This window comes from Crocodylus siamensis, chromosome 9, assembly GCF_052110815.1.
Source record: "Crocodylus siamensis isolate JL-2025a chromosome 9, ASM5211081v1, whole genome shotgun sequence".
NCBI classification, from domain to species: domain Eukaryota; kingdom Metazoa; phylum Chordata; order Crocodylia; family Crocodylidae; genus Crocodylus; species Crocodylus siamensis.
In genome coordinates this window covers 39,212,376-39,233,019 of record NC_143403.1, presented here as the reverse complement: position 1 = coordinate 39,233,019, position 20,644 = coordinate 39,212,376, and the positions used below count along the sequence as shown (strand labels likewise).

At 45.6% G+C, this 20,644-nt stretch overlaps 1 protein-coding gene across 2 annotated transcripts in view; it reads right to left on the bottom strand.

The window, feature by feature from the left end:
- The window catches only part of VAC14 (VAC14 component of PIKFYVE complex), a 199,312-nt gene that overhangs the window by 80,588 nt on the left and 98,080 nt on the right, over positions 1-20,644 (bottom strand). For both annotated transcript variants that reach the window (XM_090063857.1, XM_090063855.1), the window contains exon 14: positions 4,697-4,829. In XM_090063857.1, the coding sequence (XP_089919983.1) occupies positions 4,697-4,829 (133 nt within the window). The remainder of the gene's footprint in view (positions 1-4,696; positions 4,830-20,644) is intronic.

Here is a 20,644-nt window from a genome sequence, read left to right as displayed (position 1 = left end):
GCCCAAGCACCATGAGCACTCGTAAAGCCGTGCCAAGGGCCCTGCAATAACCCCTGCTAGCTCCCTCAACACCCTGGGGTGGAGAGCATTTGGACCTGCTGACTTGAACAAGTCCAGCCCCTCCAGAAGCTCTCTAACCCGGTCCTCCCCAACCTGAGGTCTGGAGGCGTTTCCCTCGAGTCTGTCTTGCATCATGGTGGGGAAGTCCCAGTCCCTGCACAAGAAAACAGAGGTGAAGAATTGGTTAAAGAGGTCTGCTTTCTCCTCTGGCGCAACCATCAGATTGTCCAGAGGATCTTGCAGTGGCCCCACATTTCCTGGTGCTTTCTTCATCCTCCCTATATATTTGAAAAAGGACTTTTTATTATCTTTGATCTTGGACCCTAGTCCTAGCTCTATGTCTGCCTTAGCTTTCCTGACAGCCCCCCTACAGGCCCGAGCAGAGGAGGTATACTCCTCTTTGGAGATAGCACCCCCCTTCCACCGGGTGTACTCTGCCTTTTTGGCCAGCAGGCATTCCCGGACGCCCTTGGTGAGTCAGGGGGGCTTTTGGGCGCTCTTGCCCCCCTTGCTTCTTGTTGGGATGGTCACCCCTTGGGCCCCGAGTATCATCTCCTTAAGGAACAACCACTCATCTTGGGCACTGAGTTCCCTTGCTCTCAAGAACCCCAGCACCTCTTCCACTAATCTCCTCAACTCGTTGAAGTTGGCCCTCTTGAAGTCAAGGACTACTACCTTGCTGCAGGCCCCTGACACCCTGCATTGGATGGTGAATTCCAGCAAGTAATGATTGCTATCACACAAGTGGTCAAGAACCTGGAGGCCCCTCACCAGGTCGTTGCCTATGGCCAGGACCAGGTCCAACAGGGCATTTCCTCTGATGGGACAGTGCACCTCCTGAATTAAGTGAAGTGTCCTGTATCTCAGCCAGGAACCTCCTGGAATGGTCTGGCCTGGCTGACTGTTACTCCCAGCAGATGTCCAGGTAATTTAAATCACCCATGAGAACTACATCCCTTGCCTTAAGTGCCTCTGCAAGCTGGCCTGAAAATTCCCAGACCAGCTCCTCCCCTTGGTTGGGGGATCTGTAGTAGACCCCCACCATTAGATCCCTCTCCCCACACCCCCTTTGTATCTTGACCCAGAGCACTTCAGCTTGCCCCTCCTCTGACCCCATTTTAATCTCATGCTTAAGGTATATTAGTTCATGCAGACAAACCAGATATTGCACCTCCCCTTACAGTGCTTTGGCTAGCCAGCTTCTGAAGAAAGTAGGCCCCCATGGAGAATTTGGGTGAAATGGAAATTCAGTGCTGGATTCCCTAAGAGCAATGAGCCACTTTGACAGGAGCACAGTCTGATTCCTCAGTAAGAACAGGCTGATTGGAGACTCACTCTAAATATGAAAGAGTCAGTAAATTGAGTACTGTATTTCTGGTAACTGCTCAGTTCTCTAGGGTGGGTTTCCTCAGATTCCTCATATCACCAAGCACCAGGGACTTAGTGCGATTAAAACTAAGAATCACCTCTTCACTCTAACTTCATGCTTCTGCCAGGGCATGGAGTTCATCTGGTCAGCAGAAATTGATGGACATTTCTTTCCCTAGGAATAAAGGTCAACATCTCTCTACAGATTGTATTGCCAAAGATACTTTGCACTCGTGACATGAAAAGGGATGCGTCTCCCACTCTGTGGGCTTATTTTATAATTGCATTTGCCTGAAGCTCAAGCACACAGCGTACCTTCCTTCTCCTTGGTATGTGAAGACTTTGCAGTGGGATGAAAGTCTATATTATAATAATCAACTACAAACAGACATTACTGAGCCCCAGGCAGGGATTGGAAAATAAACCATGATCATTCCTAACATCACTTGGCACTCTCCGGCTGACCCTTTGGACTGCCTCCTTTTGCCCAATTCTAGACTCAGCTGGCAAAGTTACAGCAAAAATTGCTGCTTTGTGCTTTTAAAAAACCCTATCCCACATTTCATTTCCATCTCATATTATTTCTTTGGATGGAAACATTCCTTTCAGTTTAACAATTTTGTTTTCATTTACTTTTCCCCAAAATACACAGTAACTGACTGATACCCATACAGTCTTAAGGTGTTCCTGGGGCTGCAGGTGGCTGGAAAACAATGAAGTCGGTTGTGGAGCAGGTAGAAGGAAGAATAAAGACTGTATCTGAGGGAACCCTCAATTGGTACACATTTGAGAACCTTTTATTAAGCATTCCCTTTGTGCTCCAAAGAACCCAGCCAGACCCCACTAACAAGGAAGAGAAACTGTTGAACTTCGGTGACTGTGGAATGGTTGCACACCAAAAGCCTAGAACACGCTCCAACAGCAAACTTTAGATTGGCTTACTGTCCTGCCTTAACTCCCAGAACAAGCCCTGCCTCTCCAGGTGGCTAGCACTCCATGCAGAGAAGCCACAGTTGCTAAGGGATGGTGTGAAACTACAACAGGGGAAAAGATGCACAGTTCTAATCTAAACTGCAACTAAACAACATCATGAAGACTCCATCTTTAATGGTTCTCTGTGAAAACAGATCAAGCATTCCCCCTGCCCTACCCCCTACATCCAACCCCACTAAAAGTCCTAAAAATGCTCTCTATTATCCTAACCCCTTCTCACTTTCTTTAAATAAGCAGGGGAAGTCAGAATTGGCATTTTAAGCATCTTTGTTAAACTTCACACTTAATTCCCACTGCATCTATTTGAGCAATTCATGGCTCTCAGAGCCACTGTACCATGCTATTTGCAGACACAGGGAGATGCCACTGAATCAGTTACACAAGATCACATTATGATCATTTTCCTTGCAGTCATAAGGGCAATAGAAAGCAAGAATTCTGGACAGCCACCATGAAAATGTTCTTGCTCGATGAACTGCCATGAACCAGCACAATTACAGCTCTTGTTGTATCCTGGGAAATAGCACAGCAAGCCTGGAAGTCTTTGTACCCAAAACATATTCACCATGCGGACAGAAGAGATGACTGCAGAAATATTTAACCCAGAACTATACGAGCTCAAAGCTAAGGTCAGAGCCAGGAATTGTTCTCTCCTGTTCTGTGAACTTGCCCCGTCCCTTTCAAGAGAAACACGGCCATTTCTCTCCAGACAATTCTACGCAGTTCGTACTGTGGACTCGTTTCTGTTGTGCTGAAGAAAGAAGAGAGGAAGCACTGAGAATGGGAATATTTTAATGATGAAGTGCTTGCTGTTTTTAAGATTCCCACATAATTAAAACCTAATGTATTAAACTTCTACAGGAGAATGCCATTAACACATAATAACCAAGACTAGTTGGGAAAACTGACATCAAAGATGTCTTGTTTGAATTGGCAAGTCATGTAAAGGAGAACAAGAGCTCCTGGAAGGGGTGGAAAAAAAAAACCCACCCATCTCCAATGAAGAAAAAAATGGGACAGAACATGCTCGATCACCAAATCAAGGTCCAGCCCACCTGCTCAAAGTACATGGATGGTTCACTACTAATTGTTTCGGCAGATATTTTTAACACAGAAATCAAAAGACAGTTTAACAAATTAACATTACCCTCCCACTGAGATGAATTAGGCACCTTACCACTTTGAGCTATCTCAGGCTGCATGTAGACTCAGGCAGACCAGGGAGATGCCACTGTCACACTTGAAAAGCTGTCTTCACAAATAAGGAACAGAAACTTCCTTTTAGGCACTTAAGAGTTTACAGAAGCTGATGAGGCCATAGCACACCACACAACCTCTCTTAACTCGAGGGTAAACTTCTGATCTCTACACTCTTTGCAGATGAATTTGTTTATACAGAGCCAGGGAGATTATATTTCTCCCCCTCCCCAACAGGGAGTTAATGTTTCTGTTGCATTTCAGCACACGCTTTGATAGAACCTTCTTAAGGAGGTCAGGGAAGAATCCCTCCCCCTCTGTAATGCACCTTGTTGCCTTTGACCTTTAAGACAATTATTCCTGAGTGAAAGCAGAGGAATTTGCTTCCCCTGCCCTACTTTTCATTGTGTTAAAAGATTACATTATGCCAGCTGTCACAAAACATGTTTTTCTAGCATATGCCACTTAATTTCAGCTCCTTGGAAAAAAGCTTAAAGCCAATGAATGAGACAGGAACACTGACTCCACCACTGTTGTCCTTACACATTAAAAGCATTTCCTTGAAGTGATCAGCCTTGCCTAAAGATGCTGACTGTTGGAATTCAGATGAGTGCACATATTTCATAAAAAAGGCTCTGAAAAGGACACCAACACGTACACACAAGACAATACAACATGATGCAACCTGCACTAGCAAAATGAGGGCCCAGTGGACTACATGCTCATAGAAAGCTTGGTTTCATGTTTCACATGGTTAGTTTGTTTCTCTGCAAAATGGAATCTGAAGAGAGAGTGTTTAACAGGGAAATAGTTAACCTCTGACAAAGGAGCAAAATTGTGGTGTTTCAATAGGAAAATTGAATCCACTTGCTCTGAACACATCCACCTAAATACTGACAAACAACAGCGGTTCTAAGAGAGGTCTTTAGTCACCAATAGTCCAACCCATGAGCCAGGAAAGTGTTAAGCTAATATGCCACTTCTTCATATTCACCATTTGGGAAGAAAGCACATTTCAGGGTCTTAGAGAGATGGAAGAAGCCACAACAAATAAGTGGGAGGAAGGTAGCGCTCTGACCTGATGATGAAAGCTCCCCTTGTCTCCAGTAGTTTCCGCTCACTGCTAAATCTCTTGAGCAGATTGATCATGAATTTGTAGAAGTAGGAGTTCATGGTGGGTGTGGAAGGAGAACATTCCATGCCTTTAGTACCTGCAAGGTGGGAAGAAAAGGAGGAAAACATAGTTACACAAATATTACCTGCCTGAATTGAAAGTTTGTATACACATCATAGGTCAAGTCTTACAGAATTAGCCTGTCAGGGTGGGGAAGGGACAGTGGCAGTCTTAGCATGGTAGGGCATTTTAAAGGTATAATATAATGCAGTAACTCTCAACCAGGATGCCATGGCACCCTGGGGTGCCTCCAAGTCCTTTAATGGGTGCCTGGGAGGTATGGGGAGATAAGCAGATAGGTGCAGGCTCAGCATTGCCCCTGCCTGGCTGATCCCCCACTTCCATAGCACATCTCCTCTGCAAGGAGGTAAGCACTGGCATATATTAATTTGTTTTTGAAATTGGGTGCCACTCAATTCATCAGTGATATGGAGGGGTGCCTTAAGACCAGAAAGGTTGAGAGCCACTGAGAAACTGAGACAAGGTAGGCAGCTAGCTATGGCTAAAACCACCATAAGAAGAGCAGAGGGAGGTGGCTAGAACAGAAGACACTGTTCAAAAGGCCTCTCCTATTTCATATCTCCTAGTCCACTGGGTCCCTTTTAATTCACTACTGTGGAAGGGAATAGAAAGAAGGAATATTAACTAGTTTGTTCAATAGTAACAGCGGGGGGAAAAAATTCAAGGTCCCAGTTCCACCCCTTAAATCATCAACTCCACATTCTTTAAAACAAAGAACAGAGCAAAACCATGTTGAATTAAAAATTAAAGCTACTTGACAACAACCTAAATTTAAAAATTCCAATATTCCATGTCTCAGCATACACAAGTGTATGTATGTACATGCAAAGTTTTGCCTCCCTGTATGGATGACATTCATGCATAATCTCCTTGTTTTCTCAACAGACCTAATTTCATTTGACAGCACCAATACTAGTACTTAAGAGTAGATTTATACAGTCAAGAGGCTGCAGAGATCCTGAGTGGTCACAATTTTTTTTAAAACTAATTTCTATAGCATCAGCTTTCAAATACACTATATGTGGGAGCCTAAAGGGACAGAATGGAAAATACAAGGTGAGTGGTAAAAAACTGATGGATTTTGAGCTGCTGATTATAATTCTTGGGATACTGCACCTTGAGCAAGTTACCATGTTACTTAGTGAATTAGCACAATATGTGAATTTGCACAACCTAAGGACTAGGGTGGCCATTGCTGCATCCTCACCCAAATCGGCAGCAAGGCACCATAAAATGGTTCCCTCCTTCTCTCCCTGGCTGGCTTGGAACCTGCTCCTTCTGGCTGTGCACCACCCTACATCTAGGCACAGCCAACAGGATCACAAGGATAAATGACTGACACACATTTCCACCAATGAACTAAAAAACAGGACTTTTTGCTGTCTGTTCCTCATTTTAGAAATGGACAGGGGACAAAGTACAAAAGCTGGACGGTCCAGTATAAAACAGGACCAATGGCCACCCTAATCAGTACTGTCAGGGAAGTGCACCCAGAAAAAAACAAGAGGGGCCTGATATTCACCAGCTTTCCCTTAACGCCTTGCTGAGCCAACTGAACTGGGATGGCCAGGATCAAGTACAAAGGACTTGAACCGGATTAAAAAGTAACTCTTCAGTCTCTTTGGGACATAAAGGTGAACTCATCAGGTGCTGCTGTATCTCCAATAAGTCAACCCTGCTTCTGGTTTCTGCAAAGGCCCAGCAAGGCTTTTAGTAAGAATTCTGCATACAAGCTGTTCTTAAACCCTTTTCTCTTAATTCCTTTTGGTAAGATTAAACAGTACTTTGTTTTAAAACAGTGGCCCTTTGGAGTCACTATCCATCACTGAAGTGACGAACTGCAGGTACCAAGCCTAGTCAAACCTGTTAGGTAAACCCACCACATACAAAGGCTGCTGTGGTCCAGGGACACATTTAACAGAGGAATGTTAGGATTCCACTCCAGGAAAGTAAAAGGCCCCAAGGGGAAACACAGAGGCATGCACCCAGATGCTGAATGCAGCACCCTGGAACCATGATAATGTCAGTAGAAAGCCCAGATTTGTCATGAGCTGTGAATACAGTAAGACATGAGTGTTCATCTCCTTCAAAGAGCTCCAACTTATCTTCCAAACTCACTAGGCTGATTCACATTTTCTTTTTGGGACTACTGCTTCTTCACTCTGCTCCCACCAAAGAAAGGAGAAGGACAGAATAGGGCTGAAGGACTGTTGCCAAAGAAGCTAATAGCACAGTAACCTACCGAGAAAGAAGATACTCTTTGTTCCGCCAATTCTGGCCCTGTACATTCTCCTCCAGGAAGCATTTCATGCCACCACAGACCAGCCTGAGGCTTTGCACTGGTGAACACAGTTCAAGTAGCAGAGTCTGATGATTGCAAAACATAACTGCTCACAGCATTTTGTTGGGCTTGAATGCTGACTCACATGACACCTTACTAAGGACTTTTCCACATTCTTCTTTCAAGGGAATATGTTTAGAGACCAGTCAGGTTTCAGGGAAATTTGTATCAGAGGATGTGGGGAGGGCAGGGAGGGTAAAGTAGGCAAGGCATTTTGTTACTGCTCTTGAAATAGGAGTTTGGGCCTTGCTCTCGGCTTGTGCTAAAGGTTAATTCAACTGTAAATGGTACTTGATCATTGAGTCTGAGGAATCAAAAAGTAGATGCAACACAAGCCATATCACACCCTTTGTAAACCACTGGCTATAGAAACTGGCCTGCCTTTACCATGCTAGCCCACAGGGCTGCTAGGCTCAGAGATGCCATTAACCTTTAGTTATTAGAAAGGCACTATCATTCAGTAGTCACTGGTTCATATTACAGGGTCAGTGTAGAAGAAACATGGCCTTGGGGACAGAATATTCAAGAGACCTAAAGGCTTGTCTGTTGGGGAAGCTGGTATGGAGTAAGTTAGGGTGTAACGGAGAAGTCCACTGGTTTCTCTGCACTAACTCCCACATGATACTTGATACACACTGCAGGTTTATGCAATGTAGGCAAAACCTACACATGCACTGTGCACAGCAAGTTAGGCCAAAGCAGCTAACGTACTGAAAATTTACATCCCAACTTCGTGCCATTAGCTGCTCCAAAGAGACAAGCCCCTAGGCTCTGTCCAGACTCCGTTCTTGACCTTAGGCTAGACGTTTAATTGCTTTGCCTCCATATTCCCCTCCCAGCCTTTGAGACTGTACACTCTTGGAGCTGGTCCCATCTCTTACTATGTGTTCTCACTGCCTAATGCTATGGGAGCCCAGGCTCTGTTCAGCTCTCTAGGGCTACTGCAACACTAATAATTATAATCAAGTTATGGCTGTTGTGCAGTATCACCTTACAGCCATGCACAGTTAAGAGCTATTTTACACACTTGTAAGGCAACTGGAAGCCTCAATTTACATAGCAATCTCACCACAAGGCAAGTGATAACTTCAGGGAAGATTTGCATGTTAATTGAACCTTGCCTGTAAAGGTGTCAGCATACCAGTTAGCTGGCGAGGCATGAAAAATGCATTTCCTAGTTTAGGATCTTCAGGCAGTGTAAGAAAATATCAAGCCAGAAACAAAAGCTTCAATGTCTGAAGCTCAGGGAAGTTGTCGGATAAAGACTGCTTTTACGTGATGGAACTTCAGGGGAGACTATTTAATTACTAAAATACTAGATCAAAGCCAATGGCTGAAATGGACATTTTAAAGAAGGGTTTTTGGTTGTAGGCATGTTGGTCTAAGGACATAGGTAGGCAAGCTTCTTTGAGTAGGTGTGATAACTTGTAACAGACCAATCTTTAGCTTATTTCATTCCTTGGAGATCTCATAACAGCACAGATTTCCTATGCCTGAAGAAGGGTGCTTGTGCCCGAAAGCTTGCAAGTAACTTTTTTCCAAATACTTAGTTGGTCTGATAAAAGAGATCACATCTACCCAAAGAAGCTTGCCTGGTATTTTAAAGAAACAGAAGTTTAATGAAAGAGAACAAGCATCCATAACTTCATGCATGTCTACACCAGACTTCGGAATGGAGGCAGCCCATAACTGAATCAGTCCCAGAGAGCTACAACAATCTTAGTACTTCAGCAGATTGGCACCAGATACCTAGAGTTTGTTTAATATCTAACAGGAAAAAAAAACAACATACGGGGCCAAATGAATTGAGACCAGTACCCAAGAGCTTCAAAATCTCCAAAGTCGGGCACCCGTTGTCATTGAATTTCAGTGGCATTTGGGTGCTGAATTCTTTTATGTGGCTGAAATCTGAGCACATGTTCTTAACCTTCAACAGCCATATTCTAGAAGCTAGTGTTAATGTCAGTGCTATATTTCCTCAGCTGCAGGTAAGATGATCCAGACAAAAATACTAGATTGCTGAGACAACATATTCCAAAACAAAGGTGCATTTGTTCAAAGGCAAGATTAGCCAGAGCCAAAATATATCCATATCCTACATATAACCATTACAGCTGTTCAGCATTGTTCACAGGACAGTCAAAATAGAAACATGCCAGATGATATCACACATAACAACTCCTCTTTAAAATCCTGTTGAATCTACAGAATGAACCGAATAGTTGCCCATTATCAGATCCAATTAAAGTCTTGATCCTGTTTCCAGTGTCCCCACTAGCTGATTTACTGTGATAATGTAAAGCTTCCGTGTGCTGTTCTAGAAAGACTTTATTATAATAGGATAAAATCAGACCCTGTGAGAAACCCCAGAAGAACCCAGTAAGACAGGACCTTCTCTTCTGATACTCCATTATCAAAATCATTAGCCTCAGAGCCACAATTGCCCAGATCAAACCTTAGATCTATCAGTATGACCTCCTTGGGGATGGAAATACTGCTTGAGTCATGACCATGAGGATTGTGCTCTTCTCAGACTCTGGAACTGATTAGCTCTAGAGACCAAACAAGTAGGTATGGGAAACCTATCCTTCATAGAATCAGAACAGCAGGGCTGAAAAGGATCTTGGGAGGTCATCAACATTCTAGTCCAACCCCCTGCTCAAGGTAAGAATATCCCTATCCAAACCGTCCCATACAAAGTGGTCATCTCACCTATCACTAAAACTACACAAGCAATTCTGTCACACAACTACAGGACATATAGGCCAGAAAACACTAAGTACACCCTCAATCTGCTACAGATAAAGCAGGGGACAAGGACACCATCAATGTCCTATTACCGCAAGGGTAGTTAAATACACTCAAGAGATTCAAGGAAGACGAACATGTCCCCCTTGCTGCAGTACAAGACAAACGGCCACAGTCTATGCCAGTCTGACTGTGGGGTAAAGTTTCTTCCTGACCCCAAATGTGGAAAATTGGTCTGACCCTGAGCAGCAGGGCAACACCCCCTAAACAGGAACCTCTGGGTTTTAGTCCCGTCAAGAGCAATGACATGCCTTAGTCAAAGTCCCTAGCCTTGACTGCAGCAAATACCCAATACTTCTAGGGAAGACAAAAAAACAGAACAAAAAACCCCCTCAAAACCCTGACATGTGTAGCAACAAGACAGAAAAAAATTCCTTCCTGGTCCCATGTGGCAAATATCCTCCATTTTGCGCTGTTACCTGGGGACAACAGGTATAACCTGACACACTGTACTCTGTAACTGGGAAGCCAGAAGCCCTCTTTCTGTATCCCTTCATAAGCTTATCCCAGCTGCTTTAATTTTCTTTCACAGCTAAGCTGGTTGCGGAACTCTGCTTCTCTACCTGCTATGCATGGCTTCTCACAACTGCAGAGGTCTTCTTGTTACCTCTGAGAGATGTTGGGGGATGGGGGCAGGTGGAATCCACTTCTACAGAATTTTTCACAACATAACATATCACCCTCCTTCCATCTCTGCCATCTCAAGTGACCTCCCAAAGTAACTGTTTTAAGTTGAAAAATACCCTTACTTGTCTACTCTTGTCTACTGGAGCATCAGGAAGCAAAGACAGAGAGTAAGTAGCCTTTGGATGTTCGGGGGGGTTTCTGTGTGTAAATTTGGGGATTTGGGAAGCATGCAACTAGTCACTACCTTGGTTGCTGAAGACAGGTCTACCAGAGCCTGGGAGTTGACTATACCAAAAGAAGGTAAAATTCCTTCCCAGCGTCTCACCAGAATCTTCCTCCAAAACAGTCCTATATATGGAAGGAAGAATCCTTACCCAGAGTGGCATTCATGCATATTTTGTGGTGCCACTGGGATCTAAATATATACTCATTTTTCCCATTCAAATTGCAGTGGTATGCCAGCACCGCAAGGATGAAAGGCCAGCACACATGTTGGTTGGTGCTCATGTGTCTCTAGGATGGTTGGAGAACTGAAGAAGTCCTGTGAAACTGATACTGTCAAGAGTGCTCTACTGTTGTAGAAATCCATGGGGTGGGGAGAAGGGAGACAAAGAAGAAGAAATTGCCTCCCAGTTTGATAATGAGATAGGAAGGTGGAAAAATCCCCGACCATAACCTGATGTCAGCTAGCAAAGTAATTTACTACTTTACTATGTACTTATCCATAACTCTTCTTTTATTCACAAAGCCAGACTTTCAGCAGATCTAGACTACATCCAGATTTATGAAAAGGCTAGCTTCAGCCTTGCCTCCTTTTAGACAGAGGAAGAAATAAGAACAGGCAAAGGTTTGGAGCAAAGGAAAACTTTAGGCAGCTTTCCATCTCATTTCTACAATAGACCTAATTTTTCCTTGCTTACCTAGTAGATGTATAGTTAATTGTGTCCCAAAGGACCATTTTCTGAGTATACCCTGAGCTTACTGGGGTATAGCATTGCTGAATCTCTGCTTTCCTCAGTAAGCACTCCCTTAGTCTCTGCTATTACTCTGTGCAGGACTTAAAGTTGGGAAAACTATAATTCAGAGTTCTCATCTCTTTTCTTGTTTTACTTGCAGCAACCTGTCCAAGGTAGCTGAATATTATGGTCAGGGAAGCTTTATAAGGTTTTCAGGCAGGCATTTTAGAAGTTCTGTACATAGAGAACCACTCATAATTAAGTTTCATAGATTTTCAAATTCAGTCAGAAGCCTAACAAGCAGGGATTGTGCCCTGGGCAAACCCTGGGGCTAGTCAGGGGGCGGAGACAGGGCAGGGCAGGGGGAGTTAGATGATGCTGAGGGCAGTGAGGTGGATAGGATGGCAGTCTTACTCTACTTTGGGGACTCAAATGTTATGGCCACATGGTCTACATGCCCCAGTTGCTGCTTCCACAGCAGCAGTGTGGTGAGGTTGTTTTTGCTCCCAGGGTGCAGACTCCACAGCGGTGCAGTGCCATTCTGGAGCCCCCTCCTAAGTTAGAACCTGGGGCTGATGCCCTGCTCATTCATGCCAGGTTATAGTACTGCATTCAGTTGGCCTTTCCCTTTCCCATGTAATGGAATCCCAAGATTCAAGTTTTATGGAACCTTCCTAGATCGTAAAATGTCCCTAGCTAATGATCTCTTCCAAACATTACCACCCAAGTTAACCAACTGGGTTCTTGCTAGTAGCTGCTTATTTCTTTCAATACACTGTTATTTGCAACCCAGTCCCCTCTCCAGCCTGCCTTGTTGCGCTTAAGGGTGACAAGACAATGACAGTAGTGTTATGCTTTCTCCAAAACATTTCTCTTGCAAAGCTGCCCACTTTGTGGTCATCTCATCTTCATGAAGGTATCTGTCCACCATAGGAGAGTTCACAAGAATGCACTATCAAGCGTTTCACAGACCTTTCACTACCCATGCAGTCCCTCCAATCTCATATGATGGTCTCAAAGCTTCTCTTGCTATGGCTCTGTGGCTTCCCACTTAGCTTATGCCTCAATAGTGTGCTTGCACACTGCATTGCAATAAAATCTTAGGATCAGCATGCAAGTATTTATATGAAGCAGCAAGAGACAGGCAGAAAGAGGTGTTAAGAAAACTGTGGATTAATTAATTTAAGTTTACACTATTTTTTAAGAAAGACTTTGCAGATTTGTAACCTGCCAGATCGGCTGCTAACATACTGATAGTGATGCCGACAAGGAACGTGAGCATTCTGCTGCTTTTTGGCCGAACTGAGGATGCCGCATGAAGAATGTTTTCTGCTCACGAGAACTGCAGACATCAGTGTCGATAAGAGCCAATGGCCACTTAATACACTGTCTTGGCCCATAGCAGCATGGGCATCTAGCATGAATGCAGAATCTGTTCTTCAACACATTCCTGTCAAAAGTTTGGCTGGAAGCCGGCTGGGGACAGCTTTCATCAGACGATCAATTCACCTCTGCACTCTACCTGAGATGAGGAAGTTCCATGCCAGAGAAGGCAAGCTACAGCTCTGAAGGTTGTCATGATCAGAAGTAACCTTAACAGTGCTGACAATGTTAAGTCCTGATGGTGGGGAGGCAGAAACAGAGGATGGGAGATACAACTCCTCTACTGTACAAACAGTAGAGTCTCCAAAAGTTGTACCTTTTCACAAAGGAGAGAGCTTGCCAAGACCTGAATTGTGCTGAGTTAAAACTTGCTGCTCAGAGCTGCAGGACACAAATACAGTCTTAGCTGTTCCAGAAAGTGTACGGAGAAACTCAGCTTAGATGAGTCTCAGAGTTCAATTTACAAGACACTGTTCATGAAATGTAAAATCAACTCATTTTACGCTTAAAGTGCCAATCCCACTACAACGATCATAGCAAAAGGGAAAAATCAGGTTAACATAGTTCCTCTTCCTTCTTATCTGCCTGTGACAGCTGGGAGAAATGGCACTGGAGAAAGGTATGAGGTGTGGGGAAGAGTTCAAGTCTTTAGGGAACTCTTGCAACAGCTGTCTCTTATACCAGCCTCTCACTGGGTAGAGCTTCTCCAAAGCATTTTCTAAATACTGTAAGGAGTCAAGCCTCAGCACCTCCAAGGCATTGGATAAACATTATCCCCACATCTGATATGGGGCTTGCACTGCCAGTGGTCACACTGGGTCTGCAAGACAGCTGGGAGTGTAATGCACAACTTTGTACCACTAGACCAAGCTTTCCCCTTAGTTTCTAGTTGCTCTTAGACCCCTCCATGCATTTCAGTGCTTGGTCACCTGTTTGTTTTTTCCCCCTGGAATTAACACTCCCCACCAGAAGAACCCCAAAACAACCAAAAACAAAAACAAAACAACCAAACAAAAAAACCCCACTCTTACTGCTTGGGCAATGCAAACTACACGCTTTGGCTTGTGAAACTGATATGCTCCAGTTACTTACAAGGGCACTTTATAAATCAAAAGAGAAAGGCAATTAGGAATCTATATTAAAGCCCATATATGCTATACTCTATATCTATAAAGATATAGATGTAGAATATAGCAAGCTGGAGTATTCAAGCAATCAGATCACTTGATGGACTGAACAGCCTAGGTAGTGACCATGACAAAAGAAAAGCCCCCAGATCGCTTTTGAAGAGGCTCAAAAAGAAAACTGATATAGAAGGGAGAGTTTATACATATTTCCAAATACTGCTTAAATTCACTGCAACAGAACCCTTGTCTACATATGCAATTGGGTTGATTTAACCAGTCTGTTTAAAACTAATTTAAGAACAGGGGCAGGCTCTTTTCAGTTGATTTAAATCACACCTAAAAAAAGGTTTAATGAAGAATCAATTTTAAAGGTTAAATTAAACTAAATCTACATATGCCAGGCTTGAAGTCCACTTGGACATTTACAATGGTTTAACTAAAATGACTTAGCTGTTAATGAGATTGGTACAGTTAGACTAGGGCTGAAAGGTGACAAAAAAAGTAATTTTTTCCCCAGTTTAATGCTTTTGACAGTTTCGTATCTAGACAGTTTCACAGGTATGCCACAGAGCCAGTCACTTTTTCCATACGTGCAGGCATTTTTACAGAACACAGGAGAAAGACAAGAGGGTCCTTATAAAAGCACAACAGCAGCGAGGGGAAATCAGAGATGCAGAGTGTGAAATGCAACTTTTTTTTTTAAACAAACTAGAATTGAAGTTGCTACCATCACTTAAAATTTACCGAGGTTTGAAAACCTAATGAGGCCTGGAGACACTGTGTGCTTTATAATGCCAGAACTGCAAGTCTGTTCTGAGAGGGAGATGAGGAGATATCTACCTGGATGGGATCAAGTGAAGCTCCTGAGACTTCTCTTATTGTAAGAGAAGGGAGCACAAAGGTCTGTATACAGAGGTGGATACAATTTTGTAAGGCGCTGGTTTGCAATGCTGATGGGCACAGGACATTCAAAAGAACAGAATCTGTTTAGGAACATCTATGGTTTCTCTATCGCTGTAGCAACTGAATCCCAGTTTTAATGCCCTCATCTCAGGGGTGGGCAAAATGGCGGATCTGGCCAGTGGCCAGACTCCATTTCCCAGCAGCAGTGGGGCCATGACAGCAGGGGGCAAGGATCTCCATGGAGACTGGCCCTTGGCATGCAGGCAGTGGATTGCAGTTCTGCCCCAGCTCCAGACCACGCTGTCCCTGCTGCAAGATCCCAGCCCCAGAGCAGCTCCCCGCCCAGCTGCACACTCTGACAGCACTGCTGGGGCTGGTCTCCGTGGAGCCCTGCCCTGCACTGTCATGACGCTGCTGCTGGCGTCTCCATGGAAACTGGCTACAGCAATGCAGGCAGGGACTGCTGGGAGATGGAGTCAGCATTGGCCCAATCTTTCCTGGACTTTGCTTGCCACTACTTTATCTCTACAATATTCTTTCCTGCCTTATGGGTATTATTCCTGTTTCAAGATGGGGAACCATATCACAAAGGTACTGTTTTCTCTCATCCCAGGGTCACAAAGAAAGGGTGTGGCAAATCATGAAGCTTAACCCAGCCCTAGGCCAACACCCTAAGCACTGTATCTTTCTAACTTTCTTAAGTGCCTCATGTTTTCACCTAGGGTGACCAACTTTTCAAAATGGACAGGGCAGGACACATGCCTGCCTTTCTTCCCTCCCCTTACCCCCTCACTGACGGCATGGCCAGAGCAGAGTGGGGACACATGCAGTCTGCCCACTGCAGGCTTGTGGCTGCTTGCCATGCTGGCTTTCCCCTGGGAGCCTTGTGCCGGTTATGTGCTCCCTGCTCACCCAGCAGCATTGGGGGCACAACTCCATGCTGCTGCTGGAGCCATCCAGACTGCTGGCAGGTGGGCAGGGGTACCTCGCCATGACAACAGAGCTCCCAGGGTGAAGGCAGCAGGGCAGGGAGCCCTGAGCTCACTGCAGGCAGCACACCTCCTTCCCCATGCACAAGTCTAGGGGTGCATGTGCACCCCCATGCCACGGCATGCCCCAGGCCCCATGCACCACCTTGGCTAGGCAGCAACCCCAGCCCCACTCCCTTCCTCACTATGGGGACCTCAGTCTGTCCCCCCGCCACACCCCTTATGCCCCCTCCCCCTCCGGACTTACCTGCAGAAGGCTGCTCTACATGCTGCCTGGCTGTATTCCCAGCCACGTGCATCTGTGCACACACATACATGCACGTGGTGCCCTCCCTGCTTCCTGCTCCTAGCAGCCCTAAGCAGCACCTTGCAGGCTGGAACACTGCCAGCCTGCAAGGGGAAACCCACCATTTCCTGCAGTTTTCCCTTGGGAATGGAAAACACGGATCCCTGTATGACACCACAAATCCAGAACAAATGCTGTCCCACAATCACGCAGCCCGAGATTGGGACTTGAGGTTCCCATTCTGGGACTGTCCCACCCAATTAGGGGCTGGTGGTCACCCTATTTTCACCTCAACTGAGGGAAGAATCCCCTCTGGCTCACACCTGACTGACTAGCTAGCCCTTTCCTCCCCCAGCTTTATATGCTATTGCAGGCATGGGAGCCAACACCAACAGATGTTGCTAAGTGAAACCTGATGTGGCGACATGGGAATCTGCAGAACGTCTCCCCCCAACAACCTTCTCAGGGATGTTTTGGATTTTAGCTTTGTAAATACCATAAGAAACCTCACAGAATAGGCTAAAAATAGCGCCATTCAGAAACAAAAATGCAACGCAGTTAAAAACAGATGCTAAGATGTCGGCTGCTCAGCTGTGCCCAAATGCAAGTCAGCTCCTCTCCCCTCAGAGGGTCACAGGAAGCTATGGAGAAAAACTGCTTCCCATGCAGACATTTGTGAACTACACTCCTGCAATCTTTGGTGGTCACAAGGGCTATTGCTTAATGGAGACTGTTCTACAGTCAGGATTTGCTGGATACCCTCAACTACCTCGTCTGCTGGGCCAGGATCTCTATCAGAACTGATTTAGCAGCTTCCCCTTCCTTCCAATGCATCCCAGCCTCAAGGTCCCTCAGTGTCAGAGGGGTTGTCTGTGGTGCATTTAAATACATAATGAAGCCATTCTGAGAATAAACCAAGCTCGCTTGTAATCACAGTTTGCATCCATTTTGCTAGAGGCATGATAAGATAGCAGTAAGCCACAAGGGTAACAAGGGACAGAACAGGTCAGGTTACCGGCAATAGGCTACAGGGCCTCACTTCCAAATCCAGACCCAGACCCAGACGCTGTGTTATGGCAGCACTGTCTGGCAGCCATCATAAAAGGAGCAAAGGGCTGGAGAGAGAAAACCTGCTGCTGCCTCAGCTATACAGTTGTGCAGGTGGCATGGAGGCAGCCCTAGGGTACCACTGCCTGGGTGTCACAGCTACCGTAGGTCCCAGGTGGGTTGTCAGACCCTTACATGAGTGACACAGGTGCTTGTGTGTAGGGCATGGGGCAGACTGAGGAGACAGCAGGGAACAAAGTGGTAGATAGGGCAGGACAGCAGATAGGGCGAGGAGCAGAAAGCAGAGCAGACTAGGCATGGCCAGGGAATCCAATGGCGCTCAACTGCCAAAAAGGTTGGTCCCACTGGAGCAGTACATCTCATTTTTCAGAGCAACTCACCCAGAACTCTTCACCCCACTAAATGGATACTTTTAAGCAGTTAGGTTCGTGTTCCCTCCAGTCATGAGCTTGCTACCTTTTTGCAAAATTACATATCAAAAGTCCATCATAATTAGAGTGACCATATAATTTTGAAAGAAATCTGGGATGGGGTGAACCTCCCTGACCTGGTCTGTCCTGCCTGCACCCCAGCTCCCCACAGCTGGGCTGGGGCTGGCAACAGAGCAGCAGAAACATGAGTCTGCCCAGGGCTTCAGTGCGCCATTGCCATGCCCCCCCACCCCCAGCACCTGTTGGCCACTTCTATGTTGGGAGTGCATGGCCAGGCTGGACCAAACCAGTTAGCACAGGGCCCCTTGCCCCAGCACTGGCTGTAGCTGAGGTCTTCACTCCCTGGCACCAATTGACACTGCTGCAATATGGGCACTGGACCAGCCCCATTAACTCATCACCCCCCAACACCACAGCTCCCAGGAGCCCTAATGGAAGGATGGGGTGGGACAGTGCAGAGGCCCACAGCCAAGCTCCATCCACTGCACAGAGGTTGGACTCAGCTGAGACTGGCTCCTATGCAGTGCCTCCTGAATTGTGCAGCCACACAATGCTTCCCTCACCACTGCTGCCAGAAGCTGCCTAGGTCGACCACATGCAGCCCAGGCCTCGGCAGTGATTGCAGCAGTAGGGCATAAGGCTGCCAGCAGCAGGCAGCCATCCCAGCTCACCCCACACAGCTGCCTGAGCCCTGGCCCTAGCCCCCTTCCCTGGCTGATCCCTACCCCAGGCAGAAGTGGTGCTTAGCCCAGACTGCCCCCACCTGCAGTGCTGCTTAGGAGCCAGCCTTGGCATGTGTGGGTGAGGTAGCACCAATCTGGGACTTTTGCTTCAATTTTCACCCTGGAAAAATGCAGGACTGTCATGGCCAATCTGGGACGTATGGTCACCCTAACTATAATGATATCTGCTTTCTCCATTGTGTTCCCTTTCCTAAATATACAGATCAGTAAGACTTTAAAATTTAACTAAACTGACACGTAAACAATCCCAACTTTATCACTAGGTGCTTAGGGAAGGGGTTTTAAACCTTTTTTAAAAAGTGTATCCTGGCAGCTGGACACGGAATGTGAGTGGGGGGGTGAAGGTGGCATGTGGCCGGATGCTGCCCCCCCCCCTCCCAGCCCTGCTCCTGGGAGGCAGTGGCATGGGGTAGTGGGTGGCAGCGCTCCATCTCCGTCTGCCTGCACACACCTGCTAGGGCAAGGGCGGGCAATTATTTTGGGCAGAGGGCCTCTTACTGAGTTTTGGCAAGCCATCGAGGGCTGCATGACAGGTGGCCCAGGGCAGATTAATATTAATTTTCTAAATTTTTTTAGGCGCCCCGCAGGCCAGATAGAATGGCCTGGCGGGCTGCATCTGGCCCCCGGGCTGCATTTTGCTCACCCCTGCGCTAAGGCCTTTCCAAGTACCCCCGGTTGATAACCCATGGCTTAGGGCTTAGGAAGGACAACCTTAGAGAGTCAATTGCAATGTTGCAATCCTTGGACAGCAGTATCACAAAAATGAACTGGACAGGATGAAGCTAAGTACAGGGGAGATTTTTCTGTCTCAACACATCCTGGCAAAGAGCAGGACTGGCATTTTTCACAAGATAATATCTAAAGGGCTTTGGAAGACTGAATCTAATGTCAGAACAGCAGTGGCTCTTGAAAAAAAACACATAAATAAAAAGACAAATGCAATGGGAGAGAGGGTTAGAGAGACCAATGACAACCAGGCAGAGAACTATATTCTATCCTGAAACAGGAGACATGTGAGGATAATGCCTGTCTGGTCTGGGAAATCCATCCGAATCTACTACGGATTTACCTTTTTCAAAGATAAATCAATAAGTGACAATAGGAACACAGCAGAAATATGTAACAGACAATACGTGTGAAAAGAAAACACCTGACAGCTGTGCAGGGGCCTGTGGCCAAATCTGGTGGTGAGTCTGAGCAGGTTAGCAGCTAAAGCTGTTTCACCATTATGTTTCCAGAAGTAAATACAGAAGGTTTCAGAGGGATACAGCTCAGCATAAAAGGGTAACATGGGAAACAAACTCACAGGAGAAATGAAAGCCAACAAGAACATATATTGCATCAAAATTTTATGTTAAAATAATATTAAAGGTTACAAAGTCAAATACTTGGACTTGGGAATGGACAAAAGTGAGGTGACCCTGTAATCTTTTTTTCAGTACTCTCACCTGTGTGCTCTATAATACAAACTTTGCATCCAAGCTAAGCTTTTCCCACCTCATTCACCAAGCTGCTGGAGTGCTGAAGGAAACACTCAAGGTTCTTTGAGTAGATGTGACATCTTTTGTTAGACCAACTGAGTAGCTGGAAAAAACGTCTTGGCAAGCTTTTGGGTGCAGTCACCCTTCTCCAGGCATAGGGAGTCTCTGCTGTTCTGAGACTCTAAGAAATGAAAGAAGCTAGAAGTGTGGCAGGATGTCAGTGAAAACTGTCAGAGTGCAATGAAGGAAGAATACATGGGAGAAGCAATGTTCCTGTTCTCAGTGCTATTGTCACAGTGTCCTTATCTGCTGGAAGAAGCGACTGTAGGAGAAAGGTATGACTGGCAAATTCAGTGGTTTTACTGACCACACTTCTCACAGTACATTCACATAGGCCGTTTATAGATGTTACGTTTTTCTAGGTTTAATCTGGACTGCAGCTGTAATCATATACACGTGGACATCTGCAGTCTGAATTAAAACTGGCTCCACTCTGACTTAACTAATGCTCACTGAATGATGATTAAAGTTAATGCAGACTATGGCAGTCCTATGCAAATTAGGCAGTGTACACTGCATTGACATATATACACACCATCTTGCTTTTAGGAAAAACAGTCCTTAGAAACTTAGATAAGCATTGCAAGTATCAATCCAAGTCTATAAACAGCTACAGACAGCATGTTCA